General features: G+C 33.3%; 1 protein-coding gene across 1 annotated transcript in view; it reads right to left on the bottom strand.

Annotated features, from left to right (window-relative positions):
- Nucleotides 1-4,069: 4,069 nt before the first annotated feature.
- LOC138690931 (uncharacterized) overlaps nt 4,070-17,781 on the bottom strand; it is a 34,011-nt gene continuing 20,299 nt past the window's right edge. The window contains exons 3-4 of the mRNA XM_069812498.1: nt 17,201-17,509; nt 4,070-13,777 (exon numbers count right to left, since the gene is read on the bottom strand). Of these exons, the coding sequence (XP_069668599.1) occupies nt 13,667-13,777; nt 17,201-17,509 (420 nt within the window). The 3' untranslated portion in view covers nt 4,070-13,666. The remainder of the gene's footprint in view (nt 13,778-17,200; nt 17,510-17,781) is intronic.

Raw genomic sequence — 17,781 nt, 5'->3', positions numbered from 1 at the left:
ATTGGCTAGTTTTCAAAGTCGAGCACTTCAAAATTAAGTGACTGACTCTTATCAGCAGATTTCAGTTTATTTGACACCAATTTTCTATATGAGTGCAACTGAGAGTACTAACATATTTCTCTCATTAAAGTAAAATTAGCATTATCTACACGTCACCATATAAAATAAAATAAATATGGAACATATATAAATATATTTCTTTATGTATATTACATTACGTTTCATAAAAGTAAAAATATTGTAGTGAAAAATCATATGACGACATATAGTATATAATTAATCAGGTCCTTAACAACAAGTATGAAAAATAATTTACAGTAAAATACTAACCAGACATATACAATTTCTTCTCCAGCAAAGAAAGGATCAAATGGGTAATAATTGAGTATGCAGGTTGCTTTTTTTTTTTGGCAACATCTACTCTTAAAATGTGTGTGAATGTCCCTGTGATAATATATCCATGATGTAACAAAAATCAAATTACTAAATATGTTGCGAACAGATATATGTAAATATCAGTATATACAAAAACTAACTGTATTGAAAGAAATTCATACAGGGTGTTTCCGAAATAAGTAACAATTTCTAAGGGATGATTAGTTGGATCTAAGCAATCATTTTAAGTAAAATGAACATAGGGTCTCAAACAAGTAATTTCAACATGCAATGCCAAATTGCCGCCTTTCCACCTGGAGATTAGGCAGCCAGCAGGGCACTTAGAGGTCTACTTTCGTTTGTTTACATTGGTATGTCACCTTTCGAAGACGCGATGCTCTGCAGTTTATCAGATGACTGCTCATTTCATGTTGTGTTATTATTTTCGGTGGATGTGTTCTCAACTTGCATTTTTCTTATCAACTGTCATCGAAGGTTTGTATAATCTCACACCACTTGATTTTTATTTATGACGACACATGAAGCCTCTTGTATATCAGAACCCCGGAAATACTCCGGAACAACCAGTAGCACTAATTGCCGCTGCTGCAGGTGATCAAGCACATGAAGTGTTCTTCAAAGTCCAATGGTCCATGGTCCGACGATTTGAGTTGTGTAACCAAGGCAATGGCGGACACTTTGAACTTTTATTGTGGAATACTCTCCACACCTCTACTGTCTTCTCTTCTTCAAACATCCTGTGTTTAAGACACTATACCACTATTGTATTTCTAAACTTCCTCTGTATTGTCCATCCCACAATGACATACCAAGGCACTATTGGCTACTTATCCTACGACTTTAGCAGCATGTATTTCCAAAATGACCCATTGAGGAGGACATAAAATGATAGCCTAGATCCAACCTATCATTCTATACTTAATTCTGAAACACCCTGTATACTTCAAATTAACAGAGCCCACTTGTATTCTTAAATGTGTACCTGAACCCATAATATGGCGGAAACTGAATATATCACAACAATGAATAGAATAACGTTATAGTTCATAACATCATTTATAAGTATTTTAACCATTCATAAAACAATTCACATAAAAAAACCTTTCTGCCCCATTATGGCTACGTCAAAGATATTCATACAAGGTTCCAATGTTGTTATTTCATACATTAACAAATAAATCCCTATTGATGGTGGTAACTCGCATTTGTACCCATGAGCAATATATATATATAAATCACATTTCTGTGAAAGATGACGATAAAATTTTGTTCACTATTTTAAGCAAAAAAAATTACGTAAATTTTGTAATAGAAAATTACGTAATTTCTTGTACATAACTCTGTCCAAATATAACACAGAACAACATAAATACAACGAACCAGAGATCCTGGTACTGATGAACTAGCATTACTTCAATTCAAAGGTAGGTAACAAAAACAATAATATACTACTATAATATGGAAACTTAACAATATAAAGATGTACTATTATACAACACATTTATGCTAATGACAAATATTTACAAAACAAACAGTATGCCCACAATGTGACTTCTACAACAGTAACGATATCTATCTTATATATAAAAAAAGGAAATTTCAAATTCTTGTCCACTCAGTAATAGTGCATACAAAAAATGTAATATAGTCAACAGTATAAAAAAACAAAGAAAACATAGAAAGTAATTTCTATATATTTTTAAATTTTGGTATATTTAAACACCATGTAGTCCTTCAATGCTAGAACTGCTACTGTGTTTTGTTTATTATCACAGGATTGTAACACTGATGGAAAACAGATATAGAACGCAACAAAGTCTGATATTTAAGACCAATGATGCATCTTTCTGCATTTTTTCTTCTGTGCGATTTACCTGACAATGTTAAACAATTTATTACAAATTTAACCGTTATTGAGTTATCAAAGTGAAGGCATTGCAATCTGACAATCTGATGTCTCAACATTTTATATTTCAATTACTTATATGGTGTGATATTATTATTACTATTATGTTCTGCATCATAGCGTTGTGGTCTAAAGCAACATGTCTGGACTCACGTTATGGAATACGCACTAGTTTGAATCCTCATGAAGAAGGAATTGTCTCATCAAATTTCGGCCAATGTATGGGATCAGTGCCCACCCAGCATCGTGATGAATTTGGAGAGCTAGCTAGATAGTAAAACCAGGTTACAGAAATCAGCTATAACGGCTGTTACACCAGATCCAAAATGTCTGATGTTCTGTACCTCAAATTCAAGATTTCGTAATTAAGTTCTTGATCCAGAGACTGCCTCAATTACGTCTACTATATCAAGAGCTCAGAAAATACAGGATGATCATATATTACATCACTCTATATTACATGAATGAAACACATAATATTCCATTGGCAAGAGTGTTGTTACCATGACGACAGCAGTTGGCATTTGCTCACAGAATGCACGAGTCCACGCAAAAATCTAATTTATTCAATCACATGTCAAACATTTCTTTTCTTAGTTTTGTATTAAAAAATCCTTTTTTTATGTAATATTTGTTTTTCATTTAATTTTATGCCTAGACGCTTAGACTGTAGTCCTTTGTCCTCATACTGCTAAATGAATTTCACTTGTTTTGTCTTATACACCAAGTTATTAACACGTGGTCCCAGACAACAAATTGGGGATTAAAAAAATGAAGAGATGACATATATTAGGAACAAGAAGGCCATGACTAGTCCTTAGTTAAATTATTGTTACCATTTCTACAATCTACATTTTATCAAAATGACTGGTCTCTTTTTGATTCACTTGGTACCATTTCTAAACTTTTTGTTGAATGGAGGAGAACTAATAAATTTGAAATATATATTAAAAAGCACTCATTTGCTATATCAAGAAATCATTTATATGGTAATCGAGGTTCTTAGGTGAAAACTTGAGAGGAGAAATTTATTACATTTTTCATAATTTGTATTTATCAAAATCAAACTTTGTGAAATATTCTATGTCCCATAATTTTATATGAATTAGAAAACTGCGAAAATTTCTTAGTCCTACGTTTAACAAGACCACATTTATTACATACAGTTATCATCAAAATATATCTGAATTATTCTTTTTACAATATGATGGCAAGTATCAAAATATTAAATCAGTAATTTTTTGTCTATAAATAACACGAAAATAAAATGCAGAAAGTTGTATCATTAGATTCAAGAGTCTCCAAATTTAACACCATAATCAGGCTACTATATATAAAAACAGCATTAATACACGAAGAATATCTTCTGTATTAATTGTGAACTCTTCATCCACAGCCATACTTGCTGTGCTTCCATTCACTAACTGAATGCATATATTTTTGTACTGTTATATACACACACACATGTAGTCTTTGCTTTTCTTTAAACTAGTAAATTAACACTTTCATCTGATAATAAAGGAAAATAATCTCATGAGAAACATACAACTTTAAGCTTCATTTTGTCCATCACTAGGGACAGGAAGAGAAGTGTGGAATAGAAAGAAGCATCATCTCTCCATATCTTTTACTGATACATTAATATTAAATAAAAGGGGGATAAAATATTAACATAATAAGACAATAATACATGAACTTATGTCCTTTTATTATTAAAAGCCATTTAATCGTGTGTCAGCTGTTTCTATTATATAACACTGGTCTACAGTAATTTTGCTACTGAACAAAAACAAGTGTACCGAACCTAATTTGAGTGTGCTGATTACAGTTCTTAAAGTCTTTTTTTTTATCACGTCACAATTTTAAAATAATATTTTAGATTTTTAATTATAATGTATGACACTACGTTCAAGTCAAAACTGAGTGCTCTTGAACTCGAAGCTTGGGACACACATTTTGTACTAGTGTCACCTAGGTTTTTAGGAAATTACATGCTTAAGAGCATTTCAGAATCTAGGTTGTTGTATGTCTTTAAAAATGCACTTTCTTCATTCACATCTTGACCTTTTTCCATCAAATCTCGATGCTGTAAGTGACGAACATGGTGAGAGGTTTCATCAGGACATATCCGGTATAATTCAGGTATCAGGGTCATTATGGTCCGAGCATGATGGGTGATTTCTGCTGGTTCATACAGCAATCAACCACATGCCAATATAAGCAGAAAAGCAGAGCTCTCAAGCACTTTTAACAGAGTTTATAGTGCTTACTACACACATTGTAAGTATATTTAAAATAATAAAATATAACAATTTGCAAAGAATATATAAACTAAGCTCAATTTATATCTCTGACTTTACGGTACAGGTATATACTGAATAGTAAGATTTAGAATTAATGTTACAGTCCCATAACTCAAAAACCTGACGTGCTATGATAAATCTGGTTACAGATCTGGAATCAGCGCATCAATTTCAGTATAAAACACTTGAAATTTCCTCAGTAGCAGACAAAAAGTTTTTTTTTTTTTTTTTTTTTTTTTAAGATCAGTGTAATCTGCACATAGTTGCTTAAAATGTTCGTATCATTTATTTTAATAGTTTGGGATTGCGCACACTGTGCATAGGTACGATTATACTATCTCCTGTATTGTTTCCTTAATAGATTTTACACGCCTTCTACACTCGAGAATGTGATATCTCCTGCATTGGACCCCGCACAGTTCACAGATACACATTTCGCTTGCAAAGTGGTATCATTTATTTTACCGACTTTTAAATTTGATAGCATTTCTTGTTACATTTATTTATTTATTAATGGTTTTAATGACTTTTACTGCATAATTAATTGAAAGTCAATGGAATAATACATGATTATAGACTTTAAGTGTCTGGTGTTCAGTGTGTTTTCGTTTCAGTTGAATATTTATTTTTCACTTCCTCAGTTCCTCCTTTCTTGCCAATATGACTGAGATCTCATTTTATATTATGTTCCACAATATGCTGACGTCCACTGTAAAAAATTTCTTTGCTAAAATTATTATTTTGTTTAGTCACATTGCATTTCTTCCATTATAATGTTATTGTTTTTGTAGAACATACAATTTAACACAAAACGATATTGGTTAGGTATGTTTACTTCTTTTAAAACATTGCAAATGATTTTCAGCAATCTACAATAATTTTTTTTCACATTCCATATAATGAGAAATAAAAAAATACTGTCGACAGTAATTCACTGCTGTTGGGAACTTGTAAGTTCAATCTCAATTAAACATCTATGATGGCTATTGCAAAATAGCTTTCCAATTAACGAAATATTCAACATCTGGGGATTATGTAGAATAAAAAAAAGCATATTATACATTTTTAAGTAATACCAATTAATGTAAAATGAAAATAAATAAGTAATTCAACATATCTTTTCAGTTCCTTTTCCCTCCCTCTATAAAGGATTAGCAAAAGTTGGAATGAACGAGAGAATAAATGTTTTAAGTTTTAGTATACGAGGCTTTATAGACAGAAGCCATCACAGGTAAGAAAAAGTAACAAATTATACTTGGTAACTATAAATAGATTGTATCACATCAATATATAGATATCACATTGAGAACTAAAATATTTATCTGTTGATATAACGCTATTACATTTATGTAAGAATAATTTAAGGTTTTATCATTCGAGCAAAATTTTGATTGCACAATTCTGAGCATGAAAGAAATTAATGTAAATTATAGCAAGCATGCCAAAAACCTTTCAAACTATTCGATAGTAGCAAAACTAGAATTAAAGAAACGTAAACAAATGCATTTTGGTAAATATGAGCCTTCTTTACAGAAGAATTTCAAGATGTGGGAAATCAGGACATACACAGAGTAGTGAATTTCCATAATTTTCCCTAAATTAAAGGTTACGGAAATGATATAACAATAATTATGTTACTATTTGGAATTCATAGACTTCCACTATTTTTAGCTTTCAAATGTTTCTTTTTATAAAACAAAAGAATGCATATGCTGTATTATGTTGATTAAAACCTACATTAAAGATATTCTGGCTTAATTATTTTCTTGTAATTCACTAATTTCTGTTGAAATTGCTACTTTAACAATCCTCCTTAACAGCATTAAGCTAATTCAAGACTATTCACTGCAAGATGGCGGATGGTTTCATTCCCAAATGATTGGGCACAGGCAGCCAACCAATCACATACATGTGAAATATTTGAATCCAAGTTTACAGACTCAAATCTTTTGAGCAAGACACTACTTTCCTTACAGCTAAAGAAGTACTAGGACACAGACAAAGAGGCCTGCAGACAATAAAACACCAACAAGATTTAGAGTTTGCTAATTTTTCCTTCCTCTTTACCTCACCAAAATATCTATTGCACAAAGTCCATACCGACTCCCCTCACCTTTGCCCATATTCCAGTCTTCAATAGTTGCAATACAAAACCCGTAACTCTCCACGCAGGTACTTGATTCTTCTGACACATAAAGAATTATCAGTGAAAGCAATAAGATTACAGATAATTAATTTTTTATAGACGAGATAAAAATATGTTTCAGTGTACCAAAAATAAGTCTCAGATTTCTAGGTCTGAACCTGCTCCATTTCTACATTGTTGATGTCGAAATTTCAACTTTATTTTACATTTCAAGTTCTGGTGAGCAAAATATGGGAATTCGGGAATATAAAAGCATTTATTCTAATTTAGGAGTTAGAACCTAAAAATATCCTAATAAAATATTTCAATTTACACTACATTAACTATTCAGAGAAGTGTTTTTGTTTATTTATTTACTTATTGAAGAGAAGAGGTATTACCAGCGAATAGGGATTATAAAGAATGGACACTGAGCGAATTTTCCTGTGTTTTGTTTCTCTGTGCGCCAGCGTATAGTTTTACTTTCAAGCGCTAGAGGTTAGTGTAATCGAGCATAGGCTAAGATAATAATTGAGAATAGAGTTGAGACACAGGATTCAAACATCGCCTACCTTATTGCATAATCCAGTAACGCTTTGCTTCAAATAAATTCAAGTTAACAGCTTTTCCTTATTTCTCAGTGACGAACTAGTTGTAATAATAATTTTTTATATTTCAGATATAATAAATTATATTATAAAATAATATAATACATCATAAAATTATGTATCAAATTCGTTTAATATTTGTATGTAATATAATATAGGTATATGGTTTTACTTCTCATAAGAGTTTTGTTTTTCCATTTTCAGTGCTATCAAATCATTACATATTTTAATTGTTGTTGGGGTCAACGTCTCAACTCTCGTTATAAAGGAACTCTAGAGTCTAGACATTACAGTTAATGACGGATTTATTATTTTATGGATCCAATTTATTTTATTTGAGTACATAATGTACCTAGATGTATTAATTATATGTGTTATATTTCCGCTGTGTCAACTGCTAGCTGGTGTGATGTCAGCGCCAACTCTAGGGAGAAAGCAGAATCTGACGCTTTAGCTGGCTTGAAGGTCATTGAAATCAGTCCGGCTACATCAAAGGTACCGACGCGAAGTGTCCATTCTTTATAATCCCTATTCGCTGGTAATACTGCAATAGTTAAGTAATCAAATTGTTTCACTCTTCAAGAGTACTTTATTTTAATTTAAGAAAGAGAGTTTACACCAGAAAATCTCCACAATATTTCATTTCATCGAATGCTGCAATACACTTAAAGTGTTTTTAGGCTGTGCACAAAATACTATTTGATGAATGTGAATGTTATACAGATATCAAAGTGTTTTCATTGCTTTTAAGAAATGTGGAATGATTGTTTTAACGATGTAATGCATTAATCCAATGCTTTAAATGTAACAGTGTGCTAAAATACTTTCCTCTCTTTGCAAAACTATACAATACACCTTCTTATAGCCTAGAAATCCGAGACTTAACCATAACACAACTCATAATGCAATGTGCACTCCGTGTCGAGAGATAATGCTTGAAAGGAAAGGAATGTATAGTGTTTTTAATCATAAGAAGGTTAATCCTTGACAATTCCTGATTTTATGAACACTGTGAATCTAAATAAGTTGCATGCTTCTCAATTTTCAGACTATTTTACACTTTCTTCGAAAACAATAAAACTTATACTGTTTTTATACTGATTTTGGTTAAAAATCACTCGGGGGGGGGGAGGGGGGGATCTTAGCAAGAAAAAATTAGGAACTTACAGATTGTGTCACCTGTCAACACCAAATAGATACTTCTTTTATGCTGGGATTATATATACACATCACTAAACATGTATAGATAAATATCTATAGTTTCAACTTCATTTTCCATAAATTCAAGCAAAACAACAATCTTTTAAAATCTAAATATATGTTCTCATTTTGGTCCCAATAATTGAGCAGATTTCCATCTACATTATCCAACAATTACAACACCGAGATATGGCAGATAATGCAGAATGGAACAGACTCTCCCTAACACTAATGCTACAACAGAGTTAGTCAGTTCTGCAAGCAAGTGGAACAATGATGAACAATGACTCCTGAGGTACTGTGAATAATGAAAATGCCACCATGCACTGCCCAAGTCACAAGACAAGAGAGTGGAATTTATAATTTATTGAGAGTCTAGGTTCAAGTCCAGGTGATGACCAGATTTTCCACCTCACCGGAACTATCAGGAAAGCTGTGAGACCCACTTAGTCTTGTATAAAACCGAATGCTGGTGTATAACACTTTACCTTGAATAAGACTAGGCTCTGTTATTACATCAAGAAATTGAATAAAAACAGGTCAATTTTAAACTCCATAGATTCTGCATATAGCAGACGTTTTATCGAGTACTGGACATAGGATTTAACATAGCCATTTAAAATGTAGACATACAAAACAAATTTCAAGATATAGCATACATGATGCATCATGTTTATCAGTTTAGTAAGTTTAGGAAAACAATAGACATCACATTACAGTCAACCTTTTACGGTAGTAAAACTTCAATTATTTTCCACTTTTAACAGTTTAAATAAAAAGGAGTAATGGATGTTACATGAAAAGAAAATATTTTGTTTGTCAAACTGTACTAAAGGGAAATTCGCCAACAGAGGTGCAAGACATATTCAATACAGTGAGTGGCTTGTCTGAGCGTCGTTTGAAGTACCTTGAATTGTCTGTAATTTGTTAGTTTTATTCTTTAATTTGTTACATGAATTACTACTTAAGCTTATAAATAAGTTTCATCTGTATTATTTTTAAGTATTGCTATCAATAAAGAACTGTAACTAGAGATCGGATGTTTAGACATTTATAATACTTAAAGCAGGCAGGCAAAACAGCAATTAAAAACATGAAAAAGATGCTATGAATTTTAAAGGCCATAATAAGAGGTAAAAAAAAAGCCAATTAAGACTAACATGAAAAAGGCACAGCATGTTTAAAAAAAAAGGCTAATTTACATGATATTCAAGCAACACACCTTGCTATTGGTTGCACTTTACCCCAAGGTACATGATAGGCTTTCTGATGTTAAACTCTACTGTCTATCGACTAGAACAGTTTTATCACAGAAAAAGTTTGTTCTACATCAACTGACGTAACTGGAGCACGTCTGTAGACTGTCTTTTGTCTACCACAACTGTAGTATCACCTATTATTTGACAGATATATTTTATTTCCAGTAAGCCAGTATTTAGAGGCAATACACTTTGTACTTTTCACTAACGGCATGTGGGTGCGTGGGTGGGTGGGAGAAGATTTGTTTATATAATAAAATAAGTTACATTTGTGGGATAGCGAACAAACTCACACATAAGAAGTGTAAATAGAAAGCAATTAAAATGTTGGTTATTAAGATAACTTAAAATATCCATAAATTAATAAATGTTCAATTTATGTTTAAAATGAAAAATAAAGCGGAAATAGGTACTTATTTTTAAAATAGGCAGAAAGAGCTTAAAACATAAAAATTGGTCCTATCACTTCTACGCACCTCGAAACATATTAAAATCTATGTAAACTTTGACATAATGTTAATCCAGTAATAAAAATCATGGGCTCTACTCATAACTAATTATCATGAAAAACTAAATATAAAATTGGTAGTAACATTGTTTTATAGAAGTGTATAACCTAATAGTATGGGCGAATCCAGAAATGCATATAGAGTGTTAGTTGGGAGGCCAGAGGGGAAAAGACCTTTGGGGAGGCCGAGACGTAGATGGGAAGATAATATTAAAATGGATTTGAGGGAGGTGGGATATGATAGAGAATGGATTAATCTTGCTCAGGATAGGGACCAATGGTGGGCTTATGTGAGGGCGGCAATGAACCTCTGGGTTCCTTAAAAGCCAGTAAGTAAGTATAACCTAATAGTAACGAAAACTATCCAACAGTATATAGTTACCTTCAAGGATAGCTATACAGAGTGTTTAAAAAATAGAAGGCATAATTTCAGGTATGTATTCCCCATATGTAAATAGAAGAAGTTCATTACAACATGTGTCCGGAAATGCTTGGTTTCCGAGTTATGGCCTTCAAAACAATGATATTCACTGGAACATTTTTCTTCCCGCAGGTAGGCGCCATGACAGAAGATATTAACAGAGGACACCCTAACAGTTAATTCCGAGGCGAAGGGTACGTTGAGTGTTGTGTTTGGCATTATACTATGCAACATGCAGTCAAATCTCAGGAGCAGGCAGAAATGCACTTCATGCACGGTAAGGCAGACAGCAATGCTGTGTTGGCTCGTATCCTGATCGATGGATAAGTAGAGGTGGCCCAATTGCTTGGCCTACACGCTCACCTGATTTGAACCCTATCGATTTCTACTTGTGGGACCATTTAAAATCATTGGTATATTCCTCTCCAGTGCCTGACATGGAATCCCTTCGGAATCGAATTGTGGCAGGTTGTGAGGAAATACGCAATACTCCTGGAATTTGGGATCATGTTTGCAGGGCCATGAGACATCGATGTGAGGTCTGTATTCAAGCAGGAGGTGGACATTTTGAATTCTACTGTAAAGGCAACTACCTGCAGGAAGAAAAATGTTCCGGTGAATATCACTGTTTTGAAGACCATAACTCGGAAACCAAGCATTTCTGGATACATGTTGTAATGAACTTTTCGTATTGTCTACATATGGGGAATACATACCTGAAATTATGCCCTCTAGTTTAGAATATCTCATTATATAGGGTGTTTCAATTGTTTTTCTGAGTTTGCTATGACCCACCCTATAACCATACCTTTAAATTTTATATATAGATCTTAAATGGCAATGTTAAATAAATCCTTGTATCGTATAATCAGAAAAACACCTGGTATTATTTAATAAATTAAAGTTAATATTTTATGTGGCATGCAATCACTGATATGTTTCAATATTACATTTGATATAAACAATGTAGGCCTACACACTAGGATGGCTAAATGAGAAGATGTTCTTTTGTTTTCCTAAATCTCCTAAATTCACAAACATGACCCACAATATAAGCCATACCTTTAAAGTTTATACTATATATAAATTTTAAATGACAATTTTAATTCTCTGTATCCTATAATCAGAAAAACACCTGGTATTTTTAATGAATTAAACGTGAAGGTTTGTGTGTTATATAATGAGTAATACATTAAAATTACATTTGTACACAGGCAGTTATGTTACTGAAGCAGCAAATTCTTGTATGAGATCAAGTAAAGGAAAAAGTAACATTTTTCCTGAAAAGAAACTGTCATCATCGTCGTCGTCATCATCATCTCTAGCTTTATTTTATTTTTAAAAATTACTCCTTTGGCCTATTCTATACTCATGTCCATGAGTGATTTTGGACAGGAATGATTGATTTTAAACTAACAATAGAATCCACTGGTAGCTGGATGTCTCCTTTGTCATGTCATCAACATGACACAAGGCTACTGCTTAGTAACTCTGTTGTAACAGAACAAACTAGTTACATTTTCATAACAAAATTATACGTGTAGCAAAATACATACGTATCATTAGTACCTTCATCTGATTCGTCTGGTGTCATATTGGACACACAGATGCTAAGCAACATGAAGGAAATAGATTATGGTTTACAAACAATGAATGCACTTAGTGAATAAGTTTTGAACTGATGTTTGATTACCATTAAATATGGTAGTGGTGTGCAAATGTTAAAAGTTGCATGAATTAAAATATCGATTTATAAAAATTATCGTTAACAAACTCTTATGTAAAAATTTGAATAAAATCCGGCACAGCTGAACTCTGAAAGACTTATGTTTAAAAATAATGAGTCAAATTTCTTTATGTATGGATAAAATGTGTACACATACACACATATAACCTGTGTGTTGTCTCTGTATTTACACACATGCATACTGGAACTGTTGAAGAGCAGATGGTTACCAAGAGTACACACATTCTTAAACCTTAACAGCAGAAACTGATAATTCTCACACCTTTTTATGGGAACTTCGAAGCACGCCATAACGAGTAATACAGCAGTACCCATTAAATTATGGAGAATTAAAATAAAATCAGGGCTTTCATTCAGATCTTATAGCAGCAAACCTACCAAAATTCTATCAAATCTAATTCAATTAATTACATAAAATAATAAAAGTAACACACTCTTAATTTGAATAAAGTCTGACCCAAAAATTCAGACGGGAGAAATCTGATACGCATCTTCAAAGAAGACTGCATAATCATTCAACATTTTATAAATAATATCGTACTAAACTATATAATTTTGAGCAATTAACGAAAGTAAGTACAAAAACAAAACGTCTCAGCAGGATAGCAACATAAATCCTTTAACATAGTAAATATTAAAACAAGCCAGAATTTCATTAGTAGGCCTACTTCCACGAACAGCAGAAAATAATTAATTCTGCTATTTAATGGGAATTCTCTGAACACATTTATAGCATATAATAATAATTTAAATGCATACAGTCCTTCATGATGGATAACAATTACATGATAAATCTAATGCATTTGAACAATTTCAAGATCACTTCTCTTTGAAGCAGCTCTCAAAATAGTACGACATTTTCCTCTTAATGTTTAGGTTGTACATAAAACTTTTTTTTTATTTATTTTTTTTTTTACTTATAGTTTGTTATGCAAAGTATGGATATATGACGACCAAAAGCACAGCAAAACAGTAAAATTCAGTTCACAACGTGCGGTATAATGGAATGCAATATCATTCGTACTGACCAAAATGAGCATTATTTTTTCAAAAATCTTAAGCCTATTAATCAAAAACATGTAGAAACTAATAGGTTTCTTCAAATCGTAAGGATATTGTCACACATGCAAATTCATTTTCAGGAGAAATGATCACATTTGCACACAACTACTCAACTGGCCTTGTAATGACGATCATGGAGGGTCTGAAGACCTACTCGCCTCATCTTCCAAAGTCCTCAAATTTCTTCTTGTGACCACAGACGCTGCAGTGCTGCAATCCCCTTTCTTCTTCAACAGTAAATCCTAAAGGTGAGAAAGAGAGAGGAAAAAGAAGCAATATGATTACTGCACTCTTTTTTATAATTTGATTACGAGCTAGGCTTTTTTTTTTTCCACCAATGCCACCCACCAGGTTGTCATTTGACATTTCTGGTCTCTCCTGGCAATGGCTTATTTGTAACTCACTTCTGCGGTTGGGGTGCCTGGAAGACAGAGTTATGCTGTCCTGATGATATTACGATAGGATGATTATGAAGTGCCAGGAGAGGTCTTGAACTTAAGCCTAACCTAATTTCCAGACCATGGACTAACACAAGAACATTTTCCTTTAAGAAAAAAATCCTGTGTCCTAACCAGGGATCCCCATGAACTGTAGTCAGAAGCTCTGATCACTAGCCCATGAGGCTGGTCAAGCTAGACTATTCTTATCCTTTGAAAAGATGGAAAAATTCAAGTACCTTGAAGCAACAGTAACAAATATAAATTACATTCTAGAGGAAATTAAACGCAAAATAAATATAGGAAATGCCTGCTATTATTCGGTTGAGAAGCTTTTGTCATCCAGTTTGCTTTAAAAAAATGAAAGTTAGAATTTATAAAACAATTGAAGAGTACAGAGGAAAAACAATCGAAGTCACAATTCTCATAAGGATATCATCTAATTCAGTACATTACTGAAAAATTTATGTTTTTTTTTTTTTATCAAGACTAGTAAAGGATAATTATTATCACTACGGATTTAGTCATATTTTCTTACTTTTCCATTGGAACAGCAATAAATTTTACAGTAATATACTGAACTATATGATGATATCACCCTTAAGAGAACTGTGACTTTGATTGTTTTTTCCCTGTACTCTTCAATAATTATATTACTGGTTGTTCTGTATGCTTGTGACACTTGGACTCTCACTTTGAGAGAGGAACAGAGGTTAAGGGTATTCAATCGAGAATAAAACGCTTAGGTAAATATTTGAGGCTAAGGGGGATGAAGTTACAGGAGAATGGAGAAAGTTACACAACGCAGAACTGCATACATTGTATTCGTCACCTAATATAATTCATGGAGGTAAATGATGTCTCCCATAACCCCGTTATATAGGGATTCTATGGTTTTGCTTTGCCCCCCCAACAAGAAACAGTTCTCTCTGCCTATGCACCTCATTTAACCAGAGTAAAGTCTATGATGGTACACTGTTGTCCTATATTTTCGCGTTGCATTTGTTTGCCTTTGGCTGCTGTTGTTTGCGAGTTGCATTTCTTTGTTTTTCAGTATTGTTAGGTTAAAATCGTACAAAATGGAAAACTGAATGCAAAAATGATTATATTTCAATGTGAGGTTGAAGTATCGATAGACTTAATTACAAGATTTAAATATATTATATAAAAAAAAAAGATGGAATATCCATAAAGGAAAAGGAATGTGTGTACGATCGAAGACCCCATTTACACCAGGGAACTAAGCAGTATCCTAAGATCCATCCATAACCTCTCTTCGTTCAGCCAGTGAAGTAGAGAAAGAGATATTCGAGTGTTCCCTCTTAAAATATAGAAAATAACAGTTGCATAGAATCCTAATATAAGCAGCTGATCCATAGAAGAAATATGACTGTTTTTGTGTTATTTCAAGTGACCCATTTGTAGATTTTGATAAACGAAATTCCTCCTGGAATTTTCTGTCACCTAATTCCTCGTAAGAATTCTCACTTTCTACTAAAGAAACTTCACACTCTCCACCATCTCTATCCAAGTAATTCAAATACTGTAAAATAATAATCTTCTTCGAAATAATCACCTATGGATCTGGCCGCCATTTTGTTTTACTTGCCCTACTAATCACTGTTTATCTCCTTTAACCACTCGAATATGGCAGGTTAGAGATTACAATGGTTAACCTCCTATTTAAGTCCTAACCGAGGTCGATGCACCGTAAAAATGCTTGATTAAGGGTTAGGTGGCAATTTTAATTGGTGGTTACACTAACCAACGTTGATGCACGTGGGCATCAGGATTATGACAAAGGGAATCAATGGCCGGAAATGTGTATTTCAGGCAGCATGACATCTTGAACAAGAAATGCTTTGAGGAAAGTTTTTGTAAGCTGCTTTGGTTTTCATAACAAACAGCTACCTGCTGCATCGAATCTGCTGTACTGTCTTCCTCCGACGAGTTTAGTGCTGGGACCTGAGGTATTCTTGCCATCGGTGTGGGGGGGGTTGCAGGTAGATTCTTTTGTTGCTACAGCCAAGCCGAACCGAGCAGAGTGGGAAGTATTAATCGTCCAAAAATATGCAGTCTTCAGTTTGTAGTAGTGTGTGAATATTTCATATACGCTACATAATGTTTACCTAGGCCTATATGGTTTTGTTATTAATATATTAAATATATGAAGAGTCCACTGCAAGAATGATGGATATCATTTGGAATACATTTTGCAGGAGAAGCAATTGAATGTTTGAAATGCTTACCGCTCAAAGCTTAACTGTGATTTTTCGATCTTTACTGGACAATTACTATCAGTGTTAATGCCATATAACTCTGTATGTACATTCTATATGTCTTAATCTAAGCATTGACAGTCTTGGTTCATTTTCGACAAGAAAGAGACATCCATCATTCTTGCAGTGGACTCTTCATATTGTTGCAATTTTTGCTCAAACATCTCCCTGATGTTAGCTATGTTAATATGTTAACGAAAAATGCTATGGAAAAGTTTTTCATTTATTCTATTGGAATTTTAGAATATGTGTGATTGGTATCGTGAAAAACAGATTCCTATAATGTCATGCGAAAATCATTTGTTGGTGATATCTTAAAATAGAAATCAAGTAGTTTTACTTTTCAAGTGAGTTCAGCAGTAGAGTATATTTAAATTGATTACTTTACAAATTTAATTCAATTCTACTAATCACTAAATTTTATAGTATGATTCTTCTTTTCATTTATATTATTGTAGTTTTATTATATTTTTTTTTTATTTATTTTATTGTATTTGTATTTCTGGTGGTGTGATGGTCTTAACTTCACCAGAATAAATAATAAATAAATAACATTTTTTACATTACTTTCCTTCTCTGAACACGTAAGTACGAATGGTTGTATCTCTATCTCGCCAGAAATACGTTAGAAAACTAATAGGCATACTGCTCTCATAAATTGGGCGAATGTTTTCAGTATGATTGTATTTCCTTCCAGACTGTCGCTGTCACTGTTCCCTCCCACTCCAGTACTGCACTAGACTAGTCGGAACCGCATTCCTCTGAGCACTAAACTCCTCGGAGGATGACAGTAACTCAAGCCTTACTGAATTTACAAAAGTGTAGTGAACATTTTTAGTGAGTAGTTTCTTGAATCTGTGAATGTAGGACTAAAGGACCCACCTTCCTCTCGCTCCTCCACCCCAACAATTAGTTGTTTCACTCACATACAAAACAAGCATTATATTACCTGGACTGCACGCTGCAGTGGTGTGGCCTGATGGTAGAAGTGTATGGTGCCGGGTTCCACGGGAAACCAGTTAAGTCCAGCCAATTCACTATCTGTGAGTGGAGCCAGTACCGGGCAATTGTGCCCGGTGAAGATAGAGAAAAGGGTATGAATGGTACGACGTTGTGTGAGTTCCAAATGGCGATGTGTGCGGCCTGCGAGATGCAACTTGTGGCGTTCTGCCGTTGGAAAGCTGCGCTCACACAACAAACAATGATGTCTTTCTCTAGTCCGGGGATGTTGTTCAGAAAGATGACCCACGAAGTCGACCTGCATTTAAATAATAACAAACAAAGTATAAACAAATAAATTCAAGCACTCTAGGTTACTGAAAAGCAACAGTGTCTATATGTACAGGACGTTAAAAATTTTATGGTGGCTCACCAGTTACACTAAAATTTCGCTATACTAAAAGCCAGGTTATGAACCGACTAAACCGGAAGCAACATTCTGTTGCTCGCTTTCTGAGCTCTATTGTCACATAGTGGCGCAAGATTCAAAGCGTGTTCAGCATTTGTCACCGATATGTTTAAAATAACTAC

This window comes from Periplaneta americana, chromosome 16, assembly GCF_040183065.1.
Source record: "Periplaneta americana isolate PAMFEO1 chromosome 16, P.americana_PAMFEO1_priV1, whole genome shotgun sequence".
NCBI lineage: Eukaryota > Metazoa > Arthropoda > Insecta > Blattodea > Blattidae > Periplaneta > Periplaneta americana.
The sequence above is the reverse complement of the archived record's forward strand: the minus strand, read 5'-3'. Positions and strand labels throughout refer to the sequence as shown.